This window comes from Sinocyclocheilus anshuiensis, unplaced genomic scaffold (assembly GCF_001515605.1).
Source record: "Sinocyclocheilus anshuiensis isolate Anshui unplaced genomic scaffold, SAMN03320099.WGS_v1.1 scaffold1208, whole genome shotgun sequence".
Lineage (NCBI taxonomy): Eukaryota > Metazoa > Chordata > Actinopteri > Cypriniformes > Cyprinidae > Sinocyclocheilus > Sinocyclocheilus anshuiensis.
The window spans coordinates 57606-70318 of NW_015542424.1; the positions used below are offsets into that span (position 1 = coordinate 57606).

Here is a 12713-nt window from a genome sequence, read left to right on the forward strand (position 1 = left end):
AGAAAGGCGGGGCATAGAGGAGAAACAATAATGTACAGTATGTGGAAAATAATGTGTTTTTTGAACCTTAAACTGTATAAACACATTTCATTACACCAAATACACAAAATAATGTTCTTTTTAGCAACATCATATGAAAAGCATATTCATATGATGAATTTAAAACATTAATAGTGTTGGTAAAAATAGATTTATGTATTTGTATTTAATATACAGTTACCAAAATGTGTCCCACTTTTGCTGACTTCACCCTACATCTAAATTATTATTATAAATTATTTTAAATTGTAATAATATTTCACAATATTACTGTTTTTACTGTATGTTTCATCAAATAAATAGAGAGAGAGAGAGAGAGAGAGAGACACGTTAGAGTACGCCGCTAGAGGCACTCTTTTTCTCTAAAGACATTATATTGTTACAGTGGGTACAGTTAATGGTAACCATAGTTCCTGCTTAAATATTTTTATAGGCTAGTTAGTACAGCAGTGGTATTATCACAACTGCAATATATCATTATTATTATGAAAGTATGAATATCCAAAAATGAATATATTAATGTAATGATATTTATGATAGCTTATATGTATGATATTTAATGTAGCCTATGGTTTTTATTACTATTAGTAACTGTACGCTGTAGTAACTGCACTATGGCATTCTGCCGGAAAATATATGGTTACCATGGTACTTTTTTGTGAAGGGGCAGGGGGGGCCTCTTTCTTCTGATCAACAGGGTGTTTTTCCGGAAACAAACAAATTTGTCTTTTACATTACGACACAAAAATGCTTCTATTCAATAACATCAAGAGACACGGTTCAGCACAAGGGCTGTATTAAATGTGTTGACGTCCTTTTTGAATGGGTATTTGTTCCCGCCCTTTCCCAGCATCTCCTGACGCGCAGCCCCCGTTGCTGTAGGTGAAGCTCAACTCACTCACGAGCTTCAGAATGAAGCAGGTGTCCAACATGGCGAACACGAGCAACGGATCTCTCGCTACTCTCCTCATTTTATTCACCATTTCGGCAGCTATCCATACAGGTAGGAATTGTGCTTTTGGATTAATCTGCTTGTATTTTAAGGGAGAAATGGAAATGCCAGCGCGACGGATATTCGCCGCGTGAGGAGATTTGTACACCGTGTGGCGTATTGATTCAAAGTAATAGTTCAAAGTACCGACGTGTTACAAAGTTAGATATGTGTTGTTCAAACTGAAACGTTCGAACAAAATGCGGATTTTTCTCATCTGTTCTGTTAACTTTGACGCGATAAAGTCTGCAGATGTTTTCCAGTTGCTTTTGCTGCGGGTCTCTCGTGCGGGAGAAGCGGGATGTTAACCTCCTTACACAAAACTAACATTGTTTTACCAGCACATTAGTTACGCTAATGATGCGTAACTAATGTGCTGGTAAAACAATGTTAGTTTTGTGATAACCCAGATATACTGTAGAGCTTTTATCACGACATTAGCAGGCTTTTGGAGAGCGGAACATACACTGACCTTTATTGAACGCAAAGCTCAGCATCATCGTTCTGAAATAACAGCTTCTGTTTGGATTGATTAATGTAATGGATTTGGGTCTCAGCTGCTTCTTTCGGTCAAATTACTCCTGTGTGTGGTTCTCGAATCCCATTTTATTAATCGCAGTCTTTTTGAGCAGTTATTAGTTTGCAAGTCATTGAAATGGATTGTGGAAACAACAGCAGTTACAATGCATCACGGACAGCGAACACCATGGGGCTACATGCAGCTCGCATACGCCTGCGAATGAGTTCCTTAAAGTTTAGGAATACGCATTAACGCTTTTGTTTCATATCAAAAACGATGTTTTTACTTTAAAGGGACAGTTCACTTAAAACCAGAATAGTCGTCATTTACGGTATCTCATGATGTTTCAAATCTGTCTGTGTGTTTTGTGGAACACAAAAGGAGATGTGAGGCAGAATGACTAAATCTCAAATTCACTTTTAGTCTATGGAAAAAATGGCAACGAAAGTGAATGGTGACCAAGGCTGGCAGTCCCTAACATTTGTGTCCTACGGTAGAAATAAAGTCATACGGCTTTTGGGTTTCCATATGTAACAACATGAGGGCGAATAAATGACAGAAATGTCATTTTGCGGTGAACTGTCCCTTTAAGTCAGAGTAGCGCATATATGTGTGACCGCTGGCTCTAAACTGGCAGCATCCGCGCTCTGTTTCTCTGTTCTTGTTCTCTGTACTGTTTCTCCCTATGTTCTTACTTCTGGATAGGCTGTTTAAAAACAGTAACTGCTCAAATAGTAAACTTCAGGGGCTGCGGTAGCAGTTTTGTTTTAAAAATAAATACAAACACTTCATGTTTTGAATAACAGGCTGAGTCTTCGCTGCTGAGGGAATGTTTTGATGCTCGTGGCACTGCCAAGATTTCCTGTTATTTAACGCGGTTCTCTTAAGTAACCGACTAACTGTTTATTTATCCGCTCTTATGTTGTATCTCCACTTATAATCTTTCTGGACAACAGCAGTCGCAGTGTTCAAACTGAGTCAACAAGTGCAGGTCTTTTCACTTGGAAACATATTAAATGTCTTGGTCGACGGTCGTGCTGCGTCTGCTCGGAGGCTGCATCTATAATGCAAGCATCGCTTCGTTGTTTAGTTTTTGTCGCGTTGCGTCGATTGTAATGTGGAGGTTCTACGTTTGCCGCGTCGCGTCGCTCGTTTGCTGTGTAGATCGTGTGTGTGGCTTTATCTCTCCGGACAACGATGCTGGGAAAATAAGGTGTGGAGTCACAATGAAACAAAGATTCGTTTACTTTTGGAGGAGGCAGAGTCAGTGATTGGAAACGTATCGTGTCAAAACAAAGGACTCTACTTGGAAATGCGTTCGTTGTGATGCTCAGTGCCAGCGATAGTGTTCAGAGATACAGCGTGGAAAACCGGTTTTCATATCTAAGTTTCGAGATTTCCCCTTAAGATGATTTTTGCGCAACTGACATTAAATCATTATAGTTATCTTGTCATCATTCTGATAGCATCATGTCACAATAATATCTATTATTAGGTGTGTCTTTTCAGTGGAGCCAGTATAATGTGATGAGTAATAGTTAATTCTACAAACATTTTATGGTTATTCTACCCATTCCTTGAACAAATGTGTAGGTGTCAGTCAATATTTTAACACGGGGAGATCTAAACCATCAGCAGCATGTATGTATTCATTAAATGGTTAACGCTTGGCTGAATGTATACCAGTTTTATTGTGTTTGCATGACTATAGCAAAATGATAACATTTGAATATTAAATTAAATTCATTTAAAAACAAATTTTCTTAATTAAAAGGTACTGAACTAGATATTTTAAACTAGAATTCTAAACCACTGCAAGAGAAAATGTGCATTTTTCTTCCAAGCTTTTGCTCTTATTACTCCCTCTGACTCTTTAAATGCTTAATGTCTCTTCCGTGCCTGTTGTTTTGAGGGTTTAAGCATTGTTTAATTGTGCTCTGTCTGGTGTTTCCACACAATGTCTTTAAATGCAAAGCATAGAAGCATATGCTTAATAGCCCTTCTTTGACAAAAGCCTCATATTTCAGAGGATCCCTCAGTTTCCATTAGCCAGCGATAATGCTTTCAAATCAGATGAACATTTAGTACACAGCGTATAGCACGTGTAATTTGTTTAGGGCCTGCAGCAAATAAGTTTATATGAAAATAGAGAAAAGGCAAGCAGTAGCTTAACCAGGTTGCTGTTATTAGACATTTCTTCCCCTTTGAAGTGTGTATTATTTGTTTTGCTCCACTTGGCTGTCAGACTAATACCTTACAGAGTGAAAATGAAAATGGCTGGGGGAGAAGCTAATCCACATAAGAATATTTTGAGGATTACGGCTGGAGTCTGCCGTGCCCGCCTCGCTATTGATTGGTTGCTTTGCCGTGTAAAAATGACAGCACAAGGAGAGACAAGAGCTCTCTTAATTCTTTCAGTTTGGGCTTTATCTAGAGAGATTACTGGTGTTATTGGTAATGTTTTTCGTTATATATGTGTGTGAGTGGATGACAGAGATTCTTATGGTATCGTATTCTATTAGAAATCATTTGGCTCAATTGCTTTATGGCATGGCTCACTTATTTAGCGACTGCAATTGAAATACTGTACGTGTCATGATTAGAAAAACGGCAGCAATTGACATTGGGGTTGGTAGTTGGATGTTTTGGATTGGAGGAAATTCCTTTAGCAAAGGTCAGGTTATTTGCCTTGGTCTAAACGCCACTATGACACAGACACGAAGATAGTGATTGATGAGTCAAGATGCTGAGAGCAATACAAAACTCAACCACTAGATGATCAATGAACTCACTGACTTTAACAAAAGCTCCTATTCATACCCATTGTGAACATGGACTAAATTATGTATTTATTTCAGTAAATAAAGGCAATTGTGTCTCGATTAAAATTCTGTAATGACATTCCCCTGTTTCAACACAATAGAGGCCCCGAAGGCAAAATACATGCTGACCATCATATGAGTTGTTTGAGCCTAATATCTTCTAAATTGCTCTTTGTTTGGATGAAACGTCCAACAAGGACGCTTTATTCTACCGGAGCCAAGCTGGGATGCTTGTTTGCTGAGTAAGAGAATCCCCAAGAATCATTGTCATGCAATCAGCCGTTCCATGTACCACCCAAGAGATGATTATCAAACAAAATGTGCTTTAAAAAGTGGTGCAGGCCTTGAATTGCATTTTAGTAGTTTTGAGAGTTCTAGGTAAAGTTTGGTAACACTTTATTTTAAGGTGTGCTTGTTACACGTTACATGTACTTACTATTATAATAACAATTAATTATGCATAATTACATGCAACCGAACCCTAATCCTAACCCTAACTAGGCTTGCCGTGATAGACGGTGCTAACGGTTATACCGGTGTTAAGCCGCAACACCAGTTATGTCACTTGCCCACCGCGGCACCAACCCCCACCGTCGTTTTGATTTTTTATAGTATAAAAATAATTTAGTTCAGTAAAAGAACAGACACTACAATTAAAAACTGAACGTGGCTGCTCAATGCAGCGTGCCGAACAACAGTCGCATCACAGGTCAGATTTCATTTCTCCAGTGAGGAGAGTGAGTCGAGCTGACTGACAAGAAGAGTGAGGTGAGACAGACAAGACGATCGCGGATGATTTAGTTTCGAAACGAGATGCAAAAACGCCTGTTTGGCAATATTTTGGATTTTGAAAAGCCTGTTGACTTTTGCCGTTTATCTAAGGTGATTGTGGAAGTTTTTTTAAACATTTGTTTCGTATTTAATTGGTTCCACATTGTTTGCTGATTTTTACTTTATTTAAACTTTGTGTCATTTATTTATTTTATTTGACATCAAGGTGTATGCCGTGCCTCCAAGCTTTCTTATTCGTTTTGCTAATATTGAAATCGCATCATATGACCCCTTTAATAGATATTACTCAGTACTTAAATGTATAATTACACTGTAACAAGGACACCTTAAAATAAAGTGAAGAGTTCATTTGCAAAAACAGGTAACTCTGTTTTTAACAATTTTCAAAAATTATGTTTTTTCATTGTGCATTCCAATTAATCTCAATCAAACTGCAGTTGGGTTATTTTGATTAAGTAAAAATAACAAAAAAATACAGCTAACTAACACAATAAAAACATAACATAATAAAAAACATGATTTTTGAAAATGAAAAAAAAAAAAGTTATCTGATTTTGCAAGTAAACTCTTCAAGTGTAACCTAAAGTTTTTATTAACTTTTATACTAATCTACCTTATCAGATAAATAAATATGATATTAAATATGTAAAATATTTTATATATTTTTAACATTTAATAATGTTATATTTTATATAATAATGTTATATTTTAATAATGTTATAATGAGCACAAAAAGGCTTTTCTTTCAGTCATTGAGCTCTGTTATTGAACATTATGAATAATGTGCCATTATGCATGTGCAACTTAGTGTTTGGTGGAAATTAAGACCATTTTTAATGTTCAGTGTAACTGAGCTTGTTTTGCAGACAGCTGATGAACCGAAGGATCAAATTGTGATACGCAGCGCCACCGCAACCTCCCACTTCCCAGACTGTGCCGGAGAGCTGCTGATGATGGAGCAGTTTACCATACCATCATATTGCAGCTCACGCTGAGCAAGTTCTCATTAAATAGAGATTACCAGCACCCATTAGCATTACCATTAAGAACAATTCACCCACTCAGAAGTCTTAACGTATAAGGTTAATCGCTGCTCTTTTCTCAAAATATATCTCGTCCCCATCAAGAGAGAGGCGATATGTATGTTATCATAAAGCAATGTCCCTTGGGAAGCACAACCATTTATCTTCTGGCTGTACAAATAAGGATTTGCTGCTCTCTGATAATCAACAATGAGTTTTTCCTTTTGCAGTACACAGAAAGATAAAAGAGGACTCTTTGGTTCAGAAATCACTGCAAAGTCAAATGCTTAGAGGTTGGTCTGTTCATAGTTCGGAAATCCCAAGACACTGGATTACATATTTGGTCCATACAGCGGGAATTGAACTTGTTGAATCCATTGAAGATGTTAAATGGCTTGGAAGTTGTTGGCTCTTCTTTTTGGATAACAATTTGTTCTTTGATAGTTCTCTTTGTTCACAGCTTGTATTGTTCAGAGCTTTTTGTGGCTTAGAGCCGAAGCATGCAGACAAAAAGATAAATGTGCATGCAATCTTTTGGAGTTTCAGTCCATTCATTACAGCCAATGCACAAGTGCATGGCGAGCCTATTTTTTGCGCTTGTCATTTTATTGTGTTCTGACATTGAATCATTGGGTACATTACAATTTGTATCTCACTCCCTCCTGTTTCTTCTTGTCATTTAAGATCGCCAGGGCTTTATATCAACAATGCGCATGGCTGACACTCATCATTCCATCCCCTTCACACTACCTTGGGCTTTATTAAAATTATTTGATCAGGTCACACTTGAAGGGCAAATGTGAAAGGGTTTTACATGTTTGTTTTACGATAAAAAGACGTAGCCATTTGTACTGGCTCCTCTGACCTACTATGTCGAAGGATTCGTTTTTCCTAATAAAACAAAATAGGTCAGGCTGTAATCTCTCAGTGTCTGGTGAAATGCGGTAGGGTGGGCCCGCTGGGCTGATCTGTGATGTTCATCTAACAACACGGCAAGAATTCCTCAGTGCTCTGCAAGTGTCATGTCTTAGGTCAACATCAGATTAAAAATAGTGTTTTTATTTGCTAACTCACTGCAGGAATCGTGGTTTTCATGTCAATATCAAAGGCAGGTTAGAATTACATTTAACTGTTATTATAGATCTGTATTCCCTTGCAATGTTTTAGGAGGATTGTTTGTGCAGTTTGTGCCAAAAAACATGGTAGAAGCCTTAGCCTAAACCTTAAGTCAAGTCAAGTGGTGGAAACAAAAATACAGTGTCAAATAGTTGGTGGTGACAATTGTAAACAATCCCTAAAATACAGTCAGTAAACAGAGACTATTTACAGTTAGGAGCTTTGTACAAATGAGCTAGACAGATGGGTGTGGGGTGCGGCATTAGTCTTTAGTAGATACTGTAGTGCAGTGAAGATTTACATTGTGCAAATATAAACCACTTATGAAAATGCCGTATAAACCAATTGAAGCAGTTGAAGGTTTTCTCTGTACTGCAAATTGCAGGGGAAAATAAATGATGTATGTATATTTATTTCCTATATATGTATACGTGAGTCTGTAGAATCTTTTCGTCTTTAATATAGAAAAGCAGTTGCCGAGCCCCAAATGCCTGTAATCATGTGTTTTTATGCACTCCCTGAACAGATACTCAGTAATCCGGTCACTCAGAGCACATTGATGGACTCGCAATAGTGTTTTGGAATAAGCTGCTTTCAGTCATTTTTGTCATCCACTGATGTGCCCGTCAGATTTGTCCGTCAGCAAAGACATGTTATTGTGCTCTTTACATATAAAGACGAGATTCCAGGCCTAGGGAGATTTTGTTTATTTCAGCATAGCATTCCCAGGATGTCCTGCTATAAAAGGACATCCTGGGAATACTGTCTATGCAGTATTATAGCTATTGCTGAGCTTCTTATTATGAAGTTTCTTTATGTGTGCTCTGTGCCCACTTTAGAATCAAGTGTCACCTTTATTGCGTGAATGTCTCTGGCTACAGCTCTGTTTGTGTGGTGTGGTTATTATGACGGTAGTAATCTAGAAAGTCATGTTCGTTTCACAGCAGTGCTCGAGCACTGAATCAGTGCACGAGACAGACCTGCAAATTGGAATGTAGAAGTGTTTTACAAGCTGCGCTTGGTCATTTTGCACTTTGCCAAAGACCAATTGTGTTTATCATCTTCTGTAGTTTGTTATAAAAGTGGTAAGGTTTTTAAAAGCGATAGTTCACACATAAATGAAGTTTCTTTCTTCTGTTGAACACAAAAGAAGATAATTTGAAGAATGTTGGTAACCAGTTAACGGTAGCCATTCGCTTTTACAGTATTTTTTTCCATACTGTGGAAATCAACAGCTACCGCCAACTGTTTAGTTACCAACAATCTTCAAAGTATATTCTTTTGTGTTTAGTAGAAGAAAGAAACTCATACAGACGTGGAACAACTTGAGGGTGAGTAAATGATGACAGAATGATCATTTTTGGGTAAATTATTTCTTTAACATTTAAACTGCTTAAAAATTGGGAAATGTATAAACTACTACTACTACACTACACTACAACATGTGACACTGAAGACTGGAGTAATGGCTACTAAAAATTCATCTTTCAGGTATAAAATTCAGGAAGAGATTACGTTTTAAAATATTGAAATATAAAGCAGACATTTTAAATAGCAATAATATGTTGCATTACTGCCTTTACTGTATTTTTAAATACACTAAAAATAAATTCAGTCTTAGTGGGTATAAGAAATGTCCTTGAAAACATTTAAAAGAAAATCTTACCAACCCCAAATTTCGGAATGATCTCTTTACAGCCTAATATATCTCTCTATTTTGCGTAACTTTATAGCACTACGTTAAGACGTAGACATTAGACTTTCAAATTAACAATCACCAATGTTACTTTACATGAATGAAAATTTGTGTAATCATCTTTTTTGCTAGGATGTCTAATCCACTAATTTGTGGATCCTTAAATACTCGATGCATGCGATTTAGTGATAAGTGTGATGAAATAAAGGATATTAGCTTGCCTTAGGGTCTTAAAGGCTTATGCAATGGACTAGCAACCCTTTTCTTGTGTGCTTATGCCATGTAGACAAAATCTTCCCAATCTGGATTTGTTAATCCTGTTATCTGAGGGTTCTTCTTTTGTTCCCCTACTGTGCTGACAACAGACATATTTGAGTTCCAGACAAGAGCTCAGTTAAAGAAGCCATCTGGCTTTTTTTTCTGTTTTCTTTTTTTCCTTCAGGTCAGACAGTCACCCTTGAACAGTAACAAGACAGAAGGCACAGATAGGATGGCCAGCAACCCTTTTTGGATCGAAAAAAGCGGAAATTGTTATAGCATTGGATAATTACGGTTCAGGGCATATAGAAGCATGTGAAATTTGTGTCAGATGAACATAAAGCAGATACAGGTGGAGGGGAAAAAGATGAAATGAAAGTTTGAAGAGATGGTGGAGTATTTGGCTTCATTTCCCAATGATATTCCATAGCACTTGGGATTGTTGTCCAAGAAGCAAGTGGTAAATGATGACAAAAATACGATCTCCATACAAATGCCATATTTTAATTCTTTGGGGTCTCGTTTCACAGCTTGAAAATGATAGAGTCTTATACTCATATATATATGATGTGTTGCGCTCGTTATTGTGTTCCGTAAATTGTGGCTGTTAAGTGTTTGTCTTGTGTATGTTGTCGAGTCCCCCAGCCCCTTTCACAAGTGTTTTTCTTTGATCATCTAGTACCTTCTCTTCAACCGCAACCGTCTGCCAAATGCTGAGCCTGTGCGCATTGAATATTATTGCAGATCCTTGAGATTCATCGCACATTTCTTTGAAATTTGTCTAAAAAAAGCTCGCTCAATTTGCAGTTTTGTCTTCATGTTGATTTTCATGGAAGGGTAAAGACGTGTATGCAGTTAAATGTACATTTTTTATCATCTAAAGCAGAGGTCGGGAACCTATGGCTCGCGAGTCACACCTGGCTCTTTGACAAAAATCATGTGGCTCGCCAGATCTCTCACCCTTTACCAACAAATGATCTATTACACAAATTAGACATCACTAGAGATCAGCAATTCCTTTGTTGTAGAGCCTACATAAGCTCTACATATACATGTAAAATAATAATACATTTTCTGTATCGGCCAAAGTGCGTGTTCAGTGCGCGTTCAGAGCTGTTCACGAGAGTCACAAGCAAACCATTGACGTTTCTATGGTAACGTGCAGCTCCTGCACTCAGATTCGTAGCTTTGTGGTAATAGCGAAAAGAAAGATTTTTTTGAACAGCAGAAAGAGTGTAAAAGTATGTAAAAAAGTGACAGGACTGAAACATATTTTGTTTTATAGAAGATGGTTTTCTCTTCTGGGACATGGAAACCCTAAAGATGGGTCAAGTTTGAAATCAAGCACAAAATACAGTACATTCTATATGTAGATTCCACTGTGCTAAAGCCCAATGGATTTAAAAAAAAAAAAAAAAAGTGACAGGACTGAAACATATACTTTGTTTTATATGTTTTATACTTTGAATGTTTTATATGCTTTTTCCGCGCAGCTTTCTGCGGGTGGGACTGTTAGCGTTATTAATAAAGGAACGTGAATGAATGAGACAGTAAAGAGCGGGACATTCTTGATATTAAAAAGACAGACAGTATTAAAAACTCAAAGCCGCGAAACAGAAGCTTCTGACTGGATGTTTTCTGTGCGCGAGGTCTGAGTGGAACACGGACAAGCATAGTAGATTTGTCTTCGGTGGCGCGCCTAAAACGGTAAAAACACGGAGTGTAGAAATGCCTGCACTGGTGTGTATTCACATAAATACGGTCGGCACCGTGCATTATTTTTCACTCACTCAGTCCCTTACACACACACACGCGCGCAGAGAGAGAGAACTCTGAAGAGAATTCATCCCTCTCAGGTTGCAGTAAAAGCCCTGCACAATTTTTGATGATTTGTTGCATATTTGTGTATTTTAGTTTCCATGGTCCTAATAAAGTTACTAAAACGTTATCTAAAGGATTTGCTAGCACTTTTCCACCATGAACAGACAGCTGTTTCCTATTTTTTGTGTGAATTTTTGTAGATGTAAATGTAATTTCGATTGTGCTGTGTTATTTGACACATGTACCATTTATGTGCATTCAAGGTAGGGCTGTGCGATTAATCGAAATCGAATCGAAATCGCGATTTGAGACGTTTGCGTATTTTCTGTGAAATTCAGTAATTAAATTAATTCTGTAAAAGTAGTTATACCATTATAATCTTGCCTGCTGAAAAAAAAAAACAATAGAACCCCTCCCAAAACACAATAAAAAATGTAATGGATTTCAGGGTTATAATGGGAATTGTATTGGTTTTAATGTAAACTGTAATGGTGTCTATTTGATGGATTCTATTGGTGGGATGTAATCTGGCAGATGGCAACCAATAGAACAACAGTAATTCCTATTGGAATAATGTCCAAAACAAAAAGGAATTTTGTAATGGTTTAATGGAAACTATAAAAATTTCTGTGATAGTTTCTATTGTTTTTTTCAGCAGGGTAATGATACCCATACTGTGCTGCACATTATTGGCAATATTGAGCTGAAGCTTGACTTTGCAAATTTAAATCGCAATCGCAATATCTGTCAAAAAAATCGCAATTTGATATTTTCCCCCAAATCGCAAAGCCCTAATTCAAGGCTCATCGGATCTGGCCTAATATTGGTGGTCTAATGATTATCAGCCTTTAGTGACAGCGCGAATGCCACGCAGCCACAAGTTCATGATATATATGTCTATTTCAGTTTCAAAATAGGGCCCCTGCTGTAATATCAGTCACACTAATAGATAATTCATGCTTCGATACCCTCGCCTGCACAACCGCAATCCCGAGAGAGCAGGCACCTTACCTCGCTCGTTCCTTTGAAGTTTGCTCTATCAAACTTCCAGGGCTGTGCTACAATCAGAACCCCATAGAAACACGGAGATTATGGTGCAGCTTGGCTTGTCTTTTGAGAATAATCAGCTGAACCCAGGGCTCCAGACTAACATTTGAGAGCAGTGGCACCAGCACCACTAAGTTCTACAGATGGTGGCGCCAGGAGCAGATTTGGTAGTGCTGGGGGTGGTGTGCGGGTGTATTAAAATATAGATAATTTAATCATAAAATTATTATTGTTTTGCATTAATAAGTGCAGTTACTAATAATATTACATGTTATTTTCTTGTTTACTTCATGTTTATACACATTTGATAGTAAAGTACTAAGCTTGAGTTGGGAAGCTTACAATATTTATTTTATTAACAAAAGTAACGTTTAAACGTGTAAATTACATTTTTATGTAGAAAAGGTATATATTGTACTCTTATTAAATGTACCATTATTCTTCTATAGTCTTATATGGAACTGACCAACAACTTCAGTGATTGTGTGATTTAGGTCAAGGTCAGTTTATTTATATAGCACATTTAAAAACAGCTAGTGTATGCCAAAGTGCTGTACATATACAAATAAAGTAAATATAGAGATTAAGA

General features: G+C 37.2%; 1 protein-coding gene across 3 annotated transcripts in view; it reads left to right on the forward strand.

The window, feature by feature from the left end:
* Positions 1–907: 907 nt before the first annotated feature.
* The window catches only part of LOC107693522 (cell adhesion molecule 1-like), a 336159-nt gene continuing 324353 nt past the window's right edge, over positions 908–12713 (forward strand). For all 3 annotated transcript variants that reach the window (XM_016492934.1, XM_016492937.1, XM_016492936.1), the window contains exon 1: positions 908–1042. In XM_016492934.1, coding sequence (XP_016348420.1) covers positions 952–1042 — 91 coding nt within the window. In that variant the 5' untranslated portion in view covers positions 908–951. The remainder of the gene's footprint in view (positions 1043–12713) is intronic.